The following is a 15,570-nucleotide window of genomic DNA, read 5'->3' on the forward strand; positions in this document are numbered from 1 at the left end:
CTATTGCGAAGTTCACCTTCACAGTCTTCATCACAACAATTACTGTAGGCAGGTGATCTCATTCATTTTCATTTTTGATTATTTTTCCTGTAATTATCGCAGAAATTAGAGATAGATGTGATTATTTACTCTGCTCGTACTCTTACCCAAGGGGTTAGTTTCCTCAGCGTCAATTAATATGTATTTTATTTTTTTTTTCGTTGACGAAGGAATGTGGCCAGTTCGGCCAAGGCGTTAGTTTGTCTGTGAAAAAAAAAAGACTCCAGAAATCCTAAGACCTTAACCATTTTCACTAAAGTGTACTGTTTAATCAGCAGTGTAAGTCGAATCACAGACAGAAGGACGAGCGCTGGTCGTTTGAGATGTTTTAAGTAACAGGGAAAAGGAACAGAGAAAGAAGAAAGTTTTGTAGAGTGGTTTTTTTTCCAGAAAACGAGGAGTTAAATTAGAGATATAAAGATGCTGTAGAATTTCTGAAATTTTACCTGTTTGTCGGCTGTTCTAGGAGCTAGAAAAATTTCACAAACATCTGCATTTTTATTTCATTCTCTAAATGGTCATCTCTCTTATCTTATCTCCCACCTCCTAAATAATTAGAAAGGAAGATGAATTCCAAATTCTTGCGTATTTCCTAATTTTTTTTTTGAAAAGTTTCACGAACAGTAATGTACTGTGCAGTCTGTCTCTTGAGTAATTGTAAAGGTGGACTGGAAAGTATTGCACCGGTACATACATACGTTCCTCATGCCTTAAGTACTTTCCTCTCTGATCGACATCACAATCTTCAAAAAACGAATAGAATTAATGTTAGGTTGAAATTATTGCTTTACAATATCTCCTTAGCAAGAACACTCAAAGAGGACTCTTTTATTTTTTTTTATTTTTTTTTATTTTTGCTTTGATAAGCATCACAGAGAGAAAAGTGGACAGTGCAGTTTTTTTTGGATGGTTTAAAATAAACCGAACGTTTTCTAATCGAAGTGAATTGATCTTGCGTTTAGTGTTCTGGCTTTTTCTTTACCTTACATCACGTAGTATTCCATTTTTCTGAGGTTTTTTTTAAAGGACTCGACGTTCGGTGTGATTTTTGACGAGAAAGAGAAATAGGTTTTTTTCAAAATATTTTTTTTCGCTCATACAAAATAGTTTATTCTTTTCTTCATTTCATTAATCCTCTATTGTAATGAGATCAATGAGTTAGTTAGGAATTTTTAAATTATTTGCAATTTGATAGAAATACTTCTTTTTCAAGTTATATTTACCAGGAAATGGATTCGTTGAATTTGATTTTGGTGAACGCGTCCTAGTTTTCATTGAAGCATGAACGTTTCTGTATCGCATCGTAGTGATTTTTTGAAACTATTATACATTCCTCAAATATTTTCTTTATTTCTCTCAGATAAAGCAATAATTAGCAATCAATCAATAATCGCTATCAGGTGCCCGGGAAATTTGGAAGATTAGCAAACTTTGTTTTGAACAGTTTTTCTCCTGTTGAATTATATTGTGTGGTCGAACATTCCTAGACTGCTGAAGAGTCAAAGCTTAAACGTCACAAAAAATAAATTCTAAAACGATGCACGGTTTCTTCTTTGTAATATAATCAACCAATCATCTGTTGATCATGTAGGAATTCAGTTTTATTTCTAATTCAGGTTAATAATCTGATTGCTATCACAGTAAATAAATAAGTGAATAAATAAATAAATATGTGATTAAATATCAATCAGTCAATCAATCAATCAATAAATTACATAGCAAACTCGGCCAGCCCATACCACTAACTCTAGTAGGTTCATAGTAATTAAGGCGATCACACAACGAATGAGTGATATGAGCGTGCTGACAATCACAGACAACAATAATTGCGCGTATATCACAGGTATTGTAATGCAGAACGTATGTGGAGGAGAGAAGGGGACGGGGCGGGCTTGTGGCGCCGCCTGTGCCGCCGCCAGGGCCGCGGCGCCACACTCACTCTGGGCGAAAGACGAGCGAGAAAGACGAAAAACGAAAGAAGCAGGGAAGGAAATGACGTCAGCATCGCACCCGAGCAGCAGAAGTTTATTACATAGAGCACACGCACACATCATGAAGCACATTATTAATTGGGGCGAATTCCGAAACGAAAAAAATTTCGAAAGAAATGAAAGCGGGTAGAAAAAAAAGAAAGGAAATGAAGAAGAACCCTGAACGACTACGGTAAGGCGGTCGGCGCGGCGGAACGCATAGAGATCTCTCGACTTTTAGACAGCGATCACACCGACCGTACGACTAAAGAGAAGGAACGTGAGCGGACGGAGAAATGCTCAAAGAGAATAGAAATTAAGAGATGATTGAGGAGAGGAACGATTGCGGAGAGGTTCAGTTGAAAGTACGCAGCCCGGAACGAGCGCAGTACATCATGACGTTCCAATTGGACAGACAGACCAGATCTGATTTCTCCACGGAATTGATACGATCACCAGATGGAGCAACATTGCACATACGAAGGCACCTGTGAAAAGGATAGATATTGATTCGTACTTCAAACCAGCTAAGTTTATTCCGGCACTTACCGATCACCAACTCCTAGTTCGGAGTTGGACATGCCGAGAAACTCGCAGCACTTACGGTTGTCACGATTTTGATGAGCACAGTAGAGAATGGACGACAGATACTGTAACGTTAACGATACGGCACGATCGCGGTATACTGCAGTAAGACTGTAGGCTCACCTTAAGATCGCATCCATCTTGTTGTACTGCCGAGATCAACATCTCAGCAGCAACATGTTCACGATGTTCGTAAGTGCACAATGAATGGCAGCTGGATGGGACCTAAATTCCATTTTCTTCGAGAAAAAAATGTCCACAGTATTGAGTTTAGTGAGTTTCGGGGATAAGCGTACATGGTCAATTAGTTTTGGAAATCTTCTAATGATCTGCATTGCGACACACAGACAAAAATTTAATTTAAAATTTTTAAAGGCAGTGTAGATTCAGGTCAAAACGACAGGAAGTTCCGTGTAGTTACGTAAGCGGCTGTGCTCGGAGCGGTGCGGTGGAGCGTAGCAATTATCGAGAGGGGACCCTTGCTGGCACCATTCGTTGCTGCAGTTCGCAATGGTCCCATATCGATTTCAACCGATATTTTCAACGCGCCGCTTTGAGCGTAGTAGCTTGAGGACTGCACTGTTTAATTTCTTTTTGACCCGACCTTAGCACGCAGTTAAGGGTGGGAGATTTCTAGGATCCCATATGTATGTGCTGAGGATCAAAAGGGAATGTGATCGTTATTGCAATGGACATCAGAAAAATAAAAAATCACGGAAAACCGTGAGAACAATTCTCGCTCGCAATGGATTACTTTATTTTTACTTCGCCATTCAAACTCACATGTTGCTGGCAGCACGTTTTGAACACATCGTCCACTGTTTTACGAGCAAGACAAGGTGAATACGGTGGTCTGGATTTTTCGGTGCCACATTCCGCAGTGAGGTCGGCGTCGGTAACTTCAGTGATCGGATACTCTTGATTGAGGAGTTTTCGATCACCACCTACAAACCTAATCATTATTGATTGAATCAGTATTGGAGGAGCCAGTCATTATTGATTGTTGAGTAGATGGAAGCGGGCCAAAGGCCTTACCAGCGGGTGCTCGTCGCCGATCCGACGTGTCCGTCCATATCTCGTCAGCGGTGGGAGGACGAGTGGCGCTGACCTTTGGCAGCAGGACGGGTCGTGCACCTCGAGTGAGCTGGGCGCTTTCAACCTGAAAAAATTGCAGTCAGGATGGGTAGAACCTTGGAATTTCTAGTAATACGGTTCATATGACATTTTCACATAATTCCTTGTTACTACGTTGCTACTGTATGAATTTGATGACTTGTAAAAATTAGTATAAGCGTTAATTTGATCTGAACTGTGGAGGAAAGGAGACAGTTTTTCACAAAATTCTATTTATCTGTCGAAACATTATAGCAGGAGCTTTTTTTGTGAAGTCAGTTGCAAGCCATGAGTTTAAAAAAGAATTGAGCGTAAAATTGCCTCACGGAAGAACGCGCAACGTTCGATATTTTGTTTTTGTTTTTATTTTTATATTTTTTCTAATCAATTGATTCAGTACAAATTAACTTTGCTTTCAATAATTCTGGTAGTTTTTCCATTATTGGTTTGATTTGGTCATCCTAATCCTGGAAACTGTTGTATTACTGTAGCTTTTACTGTGGCTGTTTTGTTCGAAAAAACGATGTCACGCAAGGATTTCTAACCTTCTCCAGAAGGATTACGACCTGTCAACGTACCACACAATTTACAGAAAAGAACAGTATGTAAATAAATCCGGGGAAAAGTAGGAGAACGAAGAAAATCCAGGCGCTTGTACAACCTATTTCATCTACATAACTTTTCAATTCGTTCGTTCATACGTTTGCCGAGGCAGTCATCCATAATGTAATCCTTTGAAGTTTTTGAACGCGCTACATTCATGCGCATAAACATTGTTCGAACGTTTCTGGACAGGTACCAACTATAGCCAATCAATCAATACCACTGTTGAATGGTTCAGTTCAATGGGAAGTCTAATCGATACGTTTTCAGAGATTTCCGTAAACTATTTGAACTTCCAGGAATACAGCGCCTTGTCATTGAGAATCATAGCCTTTTTTTGGAGTTGTTCTATTCAGAGCTTAATCGAAATATTCCACATCCAATGATCCTAGACATGGTGGGATGTCGTATTGGTATTTTTTTTTCAAAATAAAATCCAATAAAATCAATTAGCAATCGCCTGTGTAGCTCGCAGAGGATCAATTCGACATTTTGATTTTCTCCTTTTTCAAACAATTTTTCTTTTTCTTTTCCAAACAAAGCATCGTACAACTATTTAACCCGAAAATCCCCAAAGATCAGACATATGCAGGTGAGACGTTTGGAACCCCTCTTCACTTATTGTTGTTGTTATTGTTTTGGTATTGTTTAGATCTAGAGAAAGAGAAAAACAAGGAAAACAGAAAATTCCCAAAAGAACGTACCTTATTATCTGCAACCGGCTTCTTTTCCTCAATTTTATCATATTTTTCGAGTTTTTGCGGGCATTTCTCCGTCACATAGTCAATACAACCAGTTAAGCATTTTTCTAAAAGAAAATTGATCTATCGATCGGTAGAGCGACATGCATAAGAAAAATTTTTTTGAGAAGTAGATAGGAATTAGTGTATTTCGGTGAAGTCGTGTTTTTTGCTGGATTTCTGTAGTAATTTCGAAAAATGCGGTGGTAAACAGATCCAAATATATAAGACATCAGAAATCGGAGAGCTGTTGGATCTTTCCAATTACTACTAGCAACTTTGCTGGCAATTCTGCGTGTTTTCAAAGGTTTTAATAGAAAAAATCTTAAAAAAAAACTAGGGATTGCATACATGCGCCAAACGAAAGTGGAAAAATAAAAGGACAAACTTTTCTCTGGAATTGTGTTCTCTGCAGAAACAGAAATGAGGATTTTTTCTCGGATTTTAATATTCGAACTATCTTCAGGAGAATTCGTGGTTCGTCTCAAAAACGATACTTGGATTTTTTTAAATTCTCAAACATTCTATATACAAAAAGCTGATAGAAGCGGATGAAATTCCTGCGTTGATCGATCCAAACAAAGGTCCAAAGTCCTGTGCGGCAGGTTCTCGACGGCGAATGTCTCAAAGATCAAGTGCAGGAATGACGCCTCACCTGTCATCAACGGCCTAATTCGTAGGGGACCACGTGAGCTTGTGCCTATGGTAACGGGTTTTCCCCGTCAAGGCGCACGCGCGCACGTATCTCTTCCGAATCACCTGATCCCGAGGAAATTATCAATGGATAAACATCGACGTTACAGTGGAGCGAGAGATTTGCCGGAGCGGAAAGAAAGCGCGCGTGGCGGCGACGTAACTGTTGGCGGATTGCCAATTTTTTTTTGGATATTATTATAGATATAGATATGTTTCGATTTCCACTCACCTATCACACGTTCGGTACAACACAGCACTTTTGGGATATCATGGCACTCGGGCAAATTAACGTCGCCACGAACAGAAGAAGAATGAAGAAGAGTAATTACAAGAACGACGAGCGCGGAAGTACGAAGCCTAAAAATTGAAAATAATAGGATAAGAGAAAAAAAGATATCTTTGAACTTTGGCGTTCTCACATACATTGAAATCCACATTTTGGAAGAGGATTAAATAATAAATCGAGAATTATATTTTTGTTATCATTATTTTATTAGTGGGAGCGGGTGTAGCGCAGTTGGTGAGAGGTTCTGCTGTGACTACACACGACTGATGAGAGGATCGAATCCGCCCTAGTGACAACTAAGCCCTTCATCCCTTAGGATTCGATGAATTGGTACCAGACTTGTCTGGGAGGGAACTAAAAACACCGAGTTGACACATTGGCTGGCCCTCACAAGTTATTGGAAGACAGGACTCGGGTTCATAAACCTGAAATGAGGTCTGAGATTGAAATCGAACGCATGGTCGCATTTCTGAAGGGATCGATCAACGGCGTACACTTTATCCTTTATTTTTAAGGGGGTTTTAAATAACAAATAAGTGCAATGTTCGTTAGAGCAGAATTTAAAAAAAAAAAATTATTGATTTTATCAGAGACTATTGAGTTCATCCTTTATAATTTTTTCTATAACTATTTTTATTCTTTATTTTGTCAAATTAATTATTTTGAAATATGTATAGTCTACTTCGGTTGTGGTGTTTTCTTGAGACTACAAATAAGCGCTGACCCATGAAACCATTAAGTGATTTATTGAAGATGACTGGTGACGTCATCGACGATGTAAATAAATTCTTTAAGTCCAGTAAACGTGGCTAAATGTTTTCCAGAGATTCGTTTCGTTGACGAATTGCAATATTTTGAATTTTTCATTCCATTTTCAACAAACCACGCTCTAATCGCGTCGTATCTTAAAGTCAGTTTAGTTTTCCTGGATTTCGTGCGTTCGCTTTCTTCGTTCACGCGTCACACTCACACACGTAGAGAAATCGTGGCTGAAAGTTGCGTGTGTGTATATGTGTAGCTTTAGAATAGCCATTTTTTTCTTTGGAGACGGCTGATGTAAGAACGTGAGAACGTGGAGAGATCAAAGAGGTCCCAGAAAACACGCGGAGACGTTTTCCTTGGTAAACATCACACTTCACCGCAATTCACGTCACATTTTTGCAGATTTAAAGCCGTGAGATCCAGAAAAAAAAACAGAGAGCACGCAAGAGACGTAAACGATTTTTGCTGAGCTCAAGTAGTTTGATAGGGTACGTACTCGTAAGGCTAGAGGTCATTGAGAAAATTTGAGGAAAAGAGAAAAATTTCGTCACAAGAGCACGGATGGGTTTTGATGCATCTTTTATTAAGCTTATTATAATAATATTTTTTCAATTACATTATTTTTACAGATCATTGAGTTATGTTTTTAGGAAAAATGTCGTAGATTATCCACGAAGTTGATATTTGTCAATTTTATGGTGCATGGATGAATTCACAATAAGTACCGAAGTTTATTAATACTTTAAATGTACTATATTCAAATGCGTTGATAAAATTTCCCATAGAGAAACAAACTCGTATAACTATGGTTTACCTAAAAGCAAAAAAGTCTATTTGTTTTCTCTTTTTAGTTTTTCCCTTTATAAAAAAAAATTTCAACTTTTTCATAAATTTTGGTAAGTATTTTTTTTCAAAATTTTAAGAGAAATATATTTGCAGAGGTTTCGATTATCTTGGCATTGGATTAATAGGCTGAACTTATTCAGATAAATTGAACTCAAATTCTGTTAGCTACAGCTACAGCAAAAAGAATATTTTGAAATCATTCGAATATGGATGTGAAATGGTTTCATTAAAGACAGCAAAATCCAGAACACTAATGAGGTGCTTAGAATTGCCGCAGATTGCCGTGTTTTTTTTTCTTGAACGCATTAATGCAAACGTAATGATACGTAAGAAATAGGCTCAATGACGCGATATCGGTTTTAATGTGCGACTTTTTTTTCAAAGGGGTTTTATAGGGTTCTACTGGACGTGACAGCGCAGCAAATGTGGCGATTTCCATTTCGGAGTTTTTTCATCGGATGCAGGGAAGCAGCGTTGGCTTGATGAGGTCTGAAATTTCCTTGTAGCAGCAACGATTTCATTGGGGATTAGGTACAATGCGAATAATTAAGCAGTATTGGTGCAAAATTGCGTAGCATCAAAAAGATCAGTAGAAAAAATTCTCGGAAATTTTCCACTGGATGTACTAAGCTCATAAGCAAAAAGTTTTGAGGGAAAATACACAGAGAAAAATTATATTATAAAGTATATTATTATTTTAATAAATTACTAAATCGTCACTTGCTTTACTGTTCGCGTGACTTATCCCTGCTTATTCTCATTCTACTCCTTTCTCGTTGCTGGATTTTCTATTGTTTATTTGTATTCATTCCTTGCCTCTTACTCTGGGCACGCCTTTGAGCTTAATAAATAAATAAATAAATAAATAATTATATATTATAGAAATCATTAAATTATTAGACGTGTTTCTCTGTGATAGAAGAGATAGCGTTACAATACCTGGAAATAAATAATAATAAAAAGAATAGAAGAATAATAAAAGGAAGAAAATGAAAATTTTTCTAATCTTTCGTGTATCATTGAATGACGAAAGGTTCTTCAAAAATTCTGCTGGAATCGAATCCATCGAGAATTCCTTGACCTGTACCGAATTCCGATGGAATTCTCGAGAAGTTTTTGAGAATTCCTGAGAAGAATATGTGTGTACGAGAAAATTTCTGAACTCGTGCACACGTTCTCGTTCTCGTCGTGTCGTCGTTCATCGTTTTCCGCCGCGTACACGACGTTCATCGACGTGAATGTGTTTTTGTAATCACCATCTATGTAGTGTGCGTGTGTGTATGTCTGTGTGATGTGAATTGGCCGGGTGGGTCAGTAGGGTAAAACTACGATCCCGCCGTCAATGTATAACCTTGACAAATCGGATGCGGGATGCGCCAGAAAAACAGAAGATGATCGGTTAACACATCACAAATGTACACACACCACCACCATACACAATGGGGGAATCACGAGGTCAGCCACCCTCCCCTCCCCCCGCCCCCGTGTCAAATCCCCGTACTAAATCCTTGTGATATAATAATTGGAACGAATTATTATCACTAAAGCTATGCTCAAATAGAAATCAAAAAACCACAAAATAAGGAGATATATTATCAAACGGGGACCTAATATCGTATACGGTACATACCTGAAGTTCATTTTCGTGAGAATAGTCCACCACCAGAACTCGACGACGAGGCACAGCCACAAGGGCCTTGATTGTTGAAGAACGAGTCGAATGGGCGGTCCTGAAAATGGGCCTTATAAGCGAAAGCTACCGTGAAATGAGGTCATCCACGATTCTCTGGATGAAGACAATGGTTTCGGGCCATCACCGCGGGACGCTTTGAAACTTCTATGTTTCGGTGGGTAGAAAGTGAGAGTGAAATCGGCGAAACCAGAAAGCATAGCATCTTTCAAGCTTATGGATAGTAAAAGCGGAGGTAGGGATTCTTTCATTACTCTTGGGACTTCACTCCTAGCCTCTTTATCGATTCCAGAAGAAAATATTTTTTATTTACATTTTTCTGCAGCAGATTATCACCCTCATTGTAGCCGCTGTAGTCATTCGATTGAATTTTTATTTTCAGGAGAACTTGACCTACATACCTATACTCCTAATGCAGCTGATTTCTAACCTCAGGGTTGTTATTGTGAGGGAAATTGTTTATAATTAATCTTAATATCTTTGAAAATTATTCATTCATAAAGAAATGAGAAAAAAAAGCAAACGAAACAGAACGCAAGACTTTAATTATCCAGAGCTGTAGCTGTGGAGAGTTCCAGTCCGCATAATTGGAATTTTACCTTCTTCCGTTCATGTGAGAGGTCTTTTGGGGGATGTGTAGTTATAAGGAACTGGGTGCTGCGGCTACCGACATCATTCTTTTTTTTTAATGGATTCTGCTAAGGATTAAGTTTACTTGGAATTCCTAAAAATCGTCTTCTTTATAAGATCCAACTGTTATCTTACGTAAGGAGCGTGTGATTCAAAATGAATTTATGTTCAGCTAAACGCTATTACGAAAAAAAAAATGTTCTCAGGAGTTCGAGAAAGAACCAGAATAAGCACAATAGATCATGTATTAGATGATCACTATCCTATCTTAAGTAATTTTTGAGTAACCCCCACCGGAACTTAGAATAACTCATAAAAAACCAGTTCGATATCCTACAATCCTGAGGTTTACTGAAAATCGAAGATTTCCATCTTTGTGTTTTTTTTCTAATCTCTTTCTGCTTTCTTCATAGTTTCATAAAATGAATTTCTGACGAGAAAATGGTGATGAAATTGAGAAAGTGCTGAGGACACTCGAGCGATTTGCACGAACACTAAAATCTTCCAGAAAAACTAGAATAACATTTTAAAGAAGCATAGATTATGATGACTGAGCATTAAAATTTTGACATGAATAGTGAGAAATTGTTAAGCTCTTTTTAAATCACCAAAAATTAAGCGTAAGAGTTTTTCCATAGGAGAAAAAGAAATTCGAAAGAAATCTAAGTTTATCCTTAGGTGATTCAACGTAGGAAAGTTGCATAAAAACGAAAAAGGAGCGAAAATCCCCGGGAAATCATCCTGAAAGCACAGTTTTTGGATTCTTACAAGTCCTGGGGATGTGGGCACGAAGGGGGGCTAGTATGAAGGGGGGATTCAAGATACTTCTGTAAAAATTCTATTACGGACATTTATTATTATATTTATACTGGACAGTTTTACAAAAGTCTATTGAGTTAATATAGGTGTACAGATTTTTTGCTATTTGAAAGCACCTTAAATTTTATTCTTAAGGTACGTTACAGAGAGAGGAAGACAATAAAAGTTTTTTTTTTCACAACTTCCTAGTTTTGGAAACAAACATGAATTTTGGGTTTTTGTGGATTTTCATCGAAAAGAGAGAAGGTGGGTAGCAGGGATTCTCAATTACTCGCTGCTCCTACTTCGTTCACCCACTGTTCGGACTTATAAGAATGCAAAAAAAATGCTTCTAGGATTAATTTCAAAAGATTTTCGGTCTTTTTTCGTCTTCATGGAATCTTCCCACGTTGCTCATTCACGTAAAGATAAACTTGAAGTTGAACTTGTGTGGAGTATATTTTCCCATTTTCTGGTGTCGCTCAAAAGCTATGAATAGTACCTACCATGTGAGAATTACGACTTTTATAGTGTAAACTTGGTAGTAGGTAACACAATAGTTCATTACAGTAATGTACCGGTTATTTATTGGTGTAAATAAGCGTGCATCCGTTGGCACGTATCAATTAGGCCTTAGAGAATTATTATGAATTAGTATGATGGTGGTGGTGGGAAGAAACATGGAGTGGACTTACATTTTGTCTGTTGTTACCGAACAATCCTCCACCGTTGCTATTCTTATCCATGAACGAGTCTCCGCCCACACCGCCAACGCCGTGTGTTGACCTAAAAATTCGAGAGAAAAATTTTCTCATTTCCCGGTTTTGAAGCGGACGAGACGAGTTGAAATAAGAGCGCTGCGAGTGCTGCGTGAAACGCGCCGGCTCGCACGCGCGCTCGCATCGCGCGTAACCTGGCGACACAGCGTGTGTCGCGAGATTCCCCTAATCTCTATGGTTAGGCTAACGTCCGTGTTCGAGCACGTTCTCGGACGTGGACGACGACGGCTGACGGCGGCACCCACCACAGCTGGTCACTCGTCGTTAGCCGCCCGACAACCAGTCTTCTAAGCATCGCCTCCCCGTAAGCTTCGCGTAAGGATTACGTAACGATTTGCAAGCGGATAACAAGCTTTGTTTGATGGACGAACGATGTGCAGTTTGAGGATTATGACTCAATTGTCGTCATAAAAACTTCACAGACCCTGACTTTTATGGGCGTATGGGGGGAAGCTTGAATGCTAGCGACAAAATAATGGCCGCTCATTGGGAACGAAATGTTTCTGGAGCGGTTCAGCGGCAGTGTGTGCCAAAATTTTGGAACTTAAAAGAACGATTAACATCCCATGATTGTCTACTATTCAAATTTCAAAAAGCTTTCAAAAAGCTTATTCTCAAAATGATACGAGAAATTTGTGCTCCTGAGAATCTTATTCTTAGAGAGATGCAGAGGATGACTAAACGGAATGCGAAAATCATTTCAATTACTCAGCAGATCCAAGAAACGTTAGAAGGTTGCTACAGTCCTAGAGGTTCTCAGTTTAGAATTCGATTTAACAAACGGGATTCGTAAATTTCTTGGGATCGATCCTGGAAATTTTTAATAAACTTGGTGCGAACGTAGCTCTACGTTAGAAGACTCTACCGAGAATGAAACAGATCATAGGCCGTAACGTTAAAGATGACCACAAATTGCACAATCCTAATGAGATTAAAGATTTTAAGGCAATTATTCGAACGATAAAAGTTACACTAATACTTTTATTATTTCTCGGAAAGCGCTCAGGATACCATCTGGACTCAAATGGGCGCTGTTTTGAGAGGTTTTGAATGAACTCCAGACCGCCCCAGCTTTAGAATACGATTCATCCAGAACCAATGGGTCGTGATGAAATGAGGCTTATAATGATGCTGAGAGGGAAATGATTAGAGACTGGAGGGAAGACTTCCAGCCAGAATTCGTTCATAATTGCAAAAATCGCACGGAGTTTTTCACTAATAGCACAGAAAGAAGAAAAATAGTATAATGATAGGGTAACAATTTTACGGTTTTGCCAAAAAGAAAAAAATGCTCGAGGTTGGAAAACGACGATCAAAAGCAAAGTCGTACGAAAAAAAGTAAGTAAGTAATCGACAACCCATCGAAGAGTTTTGACTCACCAATTCCCAGATCCAGTACCAACAGCGAACGTGGAGGCGCCAGTCTGAGGCTGAAGGTCTGAGAGGGCGAGTGCGGCACGTGGGGAAGGGCTATCGGGAAGCATTTCGAGTGGTGTTCTGGAAAGAAACTGTAAAATATGTGGAGCAGATTGGGAAAACGACAAATCACGATTGTTCATCGACGTTAACTATCAATGATGCATCCCGAACGGAATCGCAGGAAACCCAGAGTCAACCAAGACGTGGTCGCGAAACGCGACGACCACGACCACCACCATCCAAATAAGGGAGATGGTCGGCTTAAGTAAGCCGTAGACGACACCGTGCCTGAGACCGAACCAAGCTAGCTACGGTGTCGGTGCTAACGTGAAGTCGAGACTGGTAGACAGTAGCACCCGCCGCCCCGTAGCGCCGCTACGCTCCGCCCCGCCCATTTTGTGTGCCCGCCCGGCTCGACCACGCCCATTTCCGTCGGCGCCGCGGACGCTGAGTGGCAGACCACACCCACTTCGCGGAGCTTGCGCGTACGGAAGGCTAACGCGTGGCGCCGGCGCCACCTGGCGCCTCACGCATCGTAGGCGAGAGATCTAGGATGACGCGTCGTCGTCTCGCCAAATGTAATCGCCGGAAACTCGTCCGTCCGATTTGGAATGAATAATACCATACCGACTAGTCATGTGCTGGTTTTGGAATGAAGAACATTCTCATAAGAACAAATGTATATGCACGTGAATGTAGTTTGGTTTCTAAGCTACCCGTGAACCGTGAAAAAGAACGGAAAAACAACCCAAAAGAAGACAAAAGATTGCTTTTGGTTGTTTTTGGTAATTGCCAGAAAAATTACTTCACCCAACATTTGTTTTTGGGTGAATTTCCGTCCTATTTCGGATGTTAGCACAGTCGTTAAGAGGTTCGGCTGCGAACGCATCGTCGACGGTTCGAAACCGCCCTAGTGACAGCCAAGCCTTTCAGCTCTTCGGGGTCTATGGATTTGTACTAGCCGTGTCTGGGAAGGATAAAAATACTGGCTTGATACATAAGCCGGAAATCACTGTGGACGGTTGCACGCACGTCCCTCCTTGAACCTCACTCACTATGAGGTTTCTGAGTCTATACCAAAGGGGTTACCTCTTTTTTTTTGCAGTTAAACTAGCACGCCTAGGTGCATCCTAAAAGAATCGATCAACAACCTTATCTTCTAACCCGTTGTTAGAATTCTTCTAAAATTATGGCTATTTGCCAAAACCATTTAAATACGGTATTCGATTGCAGTATAAATAGATATATGATCCAAATACCTTTTCAGAAGTACATTAAGTTGAATTCACTCGATTGAAAACACTCTCCTTCGTGAGTTCAGCCGATACAAATGACAGGGCACGAGCAGAACCAATATTTCTCATTTATACTACTATATTCATGAGAACATCATTTATTTATTGATCCAGAAACAAAATCGGCCCAAAAAAAATGAAATGCAAAAAAAACAAAAAATACCGGAGAGATTGCTGATTTAAATGTTGCAAAATAATATAATTTAATAAAACTATGGCTCTCGTCTTTTGATTTTTTGAACAACCGCTTTTAAATTTTCCCATCCCAGCAGAGAAACGAATTCTCGACAACACAACAGGATCTTTTTTTTGATCTACTGATTTACATTGAGAACGATTTATCCGGAAAAAGGATTATTTTTGCGTCTTTTGGTGGTTTTTTTCAGAGTAATATCTAATTTTTAATTTAATTTTTAGAGTAGTTATAAGTAATAATTAAGCAATGACTCCTTAGAGTAATTTTAAAAAGATTTCATTTTGCTTGTGATCAATTCCTATTACTTTTCCTTGTAGTTGCAGTTACATAGGGAGACTTGGAAATAGCACATATCACTATTAATTATCAGTAATCACTACAGAGTCCGTAAATTGCGGAATTTTTTGGATATCGTAGCCACACAGCGGATCTACAGCTAGTATTTGTGCAAAAAAAAACACCCATAATTCCAGTCATACCATGGGTCGAATTTTTAGAGGACGATTGAAATGATGTTCTCTGGACAATTTATCAGTGTGGTTGCAAATTCCACATGAAATAGCGGTGATAATGTAGAAAATGTATGAAGAAAAAAAAAGACAGAAACGAGCAGTGCTGTTGCCTGGAAAAGTGTAGAGAGAAAGGTGTGGTGGTCTCTTCCAGGATTTGGCTGTTGGAGTCGCTGGAGAACAGGTTAGACGACCAGTTAATGCGGGATTGATAATCGGAATCCAAACATACATACACATACGCTGCATATCAGCTCAATTCAATGCGGATCTCATTGTTCACGGAACGAGTTGTGCAGGTGTGTTTTGATGTGTGGTGGTTGGGAATGACGGGGGGAAAAAGTAGGAAAGAGACGTTAGGCGGCATGAAAAGGAAGATATCGAACGAATGAACACGGCGGACGAATGAATGAACGAATAAATGAATGAATAAATGAACGAATAAATAAATGAATAAGTGAACGAACGTATGAATGAATGGAGCGAAAGGAGGATGATCAAGATGAGAAGGAAGGTACGACGAGGCGGCGGCTGTCGCATACTGGCAGCGATTGTATTATATCCCCTATCTATGTGGTATATCCAAGGTCAATCGGTCCCGGTGAGGATAAACA

General features: G+C 39.3%; 1 protein-coding gene across 1 annotated transcript; it reads right to left on the reverse strand.

Moving 5' to 3' along the window:
- Positions 1-2,364: 2,364 nt before the first annotated feature.
- RB195_004924 (uncharacterized protein) lies at positions 2,365-13,581 on the reverse strand (the record flags this gene model as incomplete). Its single annotated transcript, XM_064177149.1, has 11 exons — positions 2,365-2,497; positions 2,559-2,659; positions 2,718-2,819; positions 3,378-3,538; positions 3,630-3,753; positions 5,015-5,118; positions 5,976-6,103; positions 9,271-9,370; positions 11,471-11,544; positions 12,918-13,034; positions 13,487-13,581. 11 exons carry the CDS (start codon positions 13,579-13,581, stop codon positions 2,365-2,367), a joined length of 1,239 nt encoding a protein of 412 aa, XP_064034274.1.
- Positions 13,582-15,570: the final 1,989 nt, after the last annotated feature.

The sequence above is a fragment of the Necator americanus genome, chromosome I (assembly GCF_031761385.1).
Source record: "Necator americanus strain Aroian chromosome I, whole genome shotgun sequence".
Taxonomy (NCBI): Eukaryota; Metazoa; Nematoda; class Chromadorea; order Rhabditida; family Ancylostomatidae; genus Necator; species Necator americanus.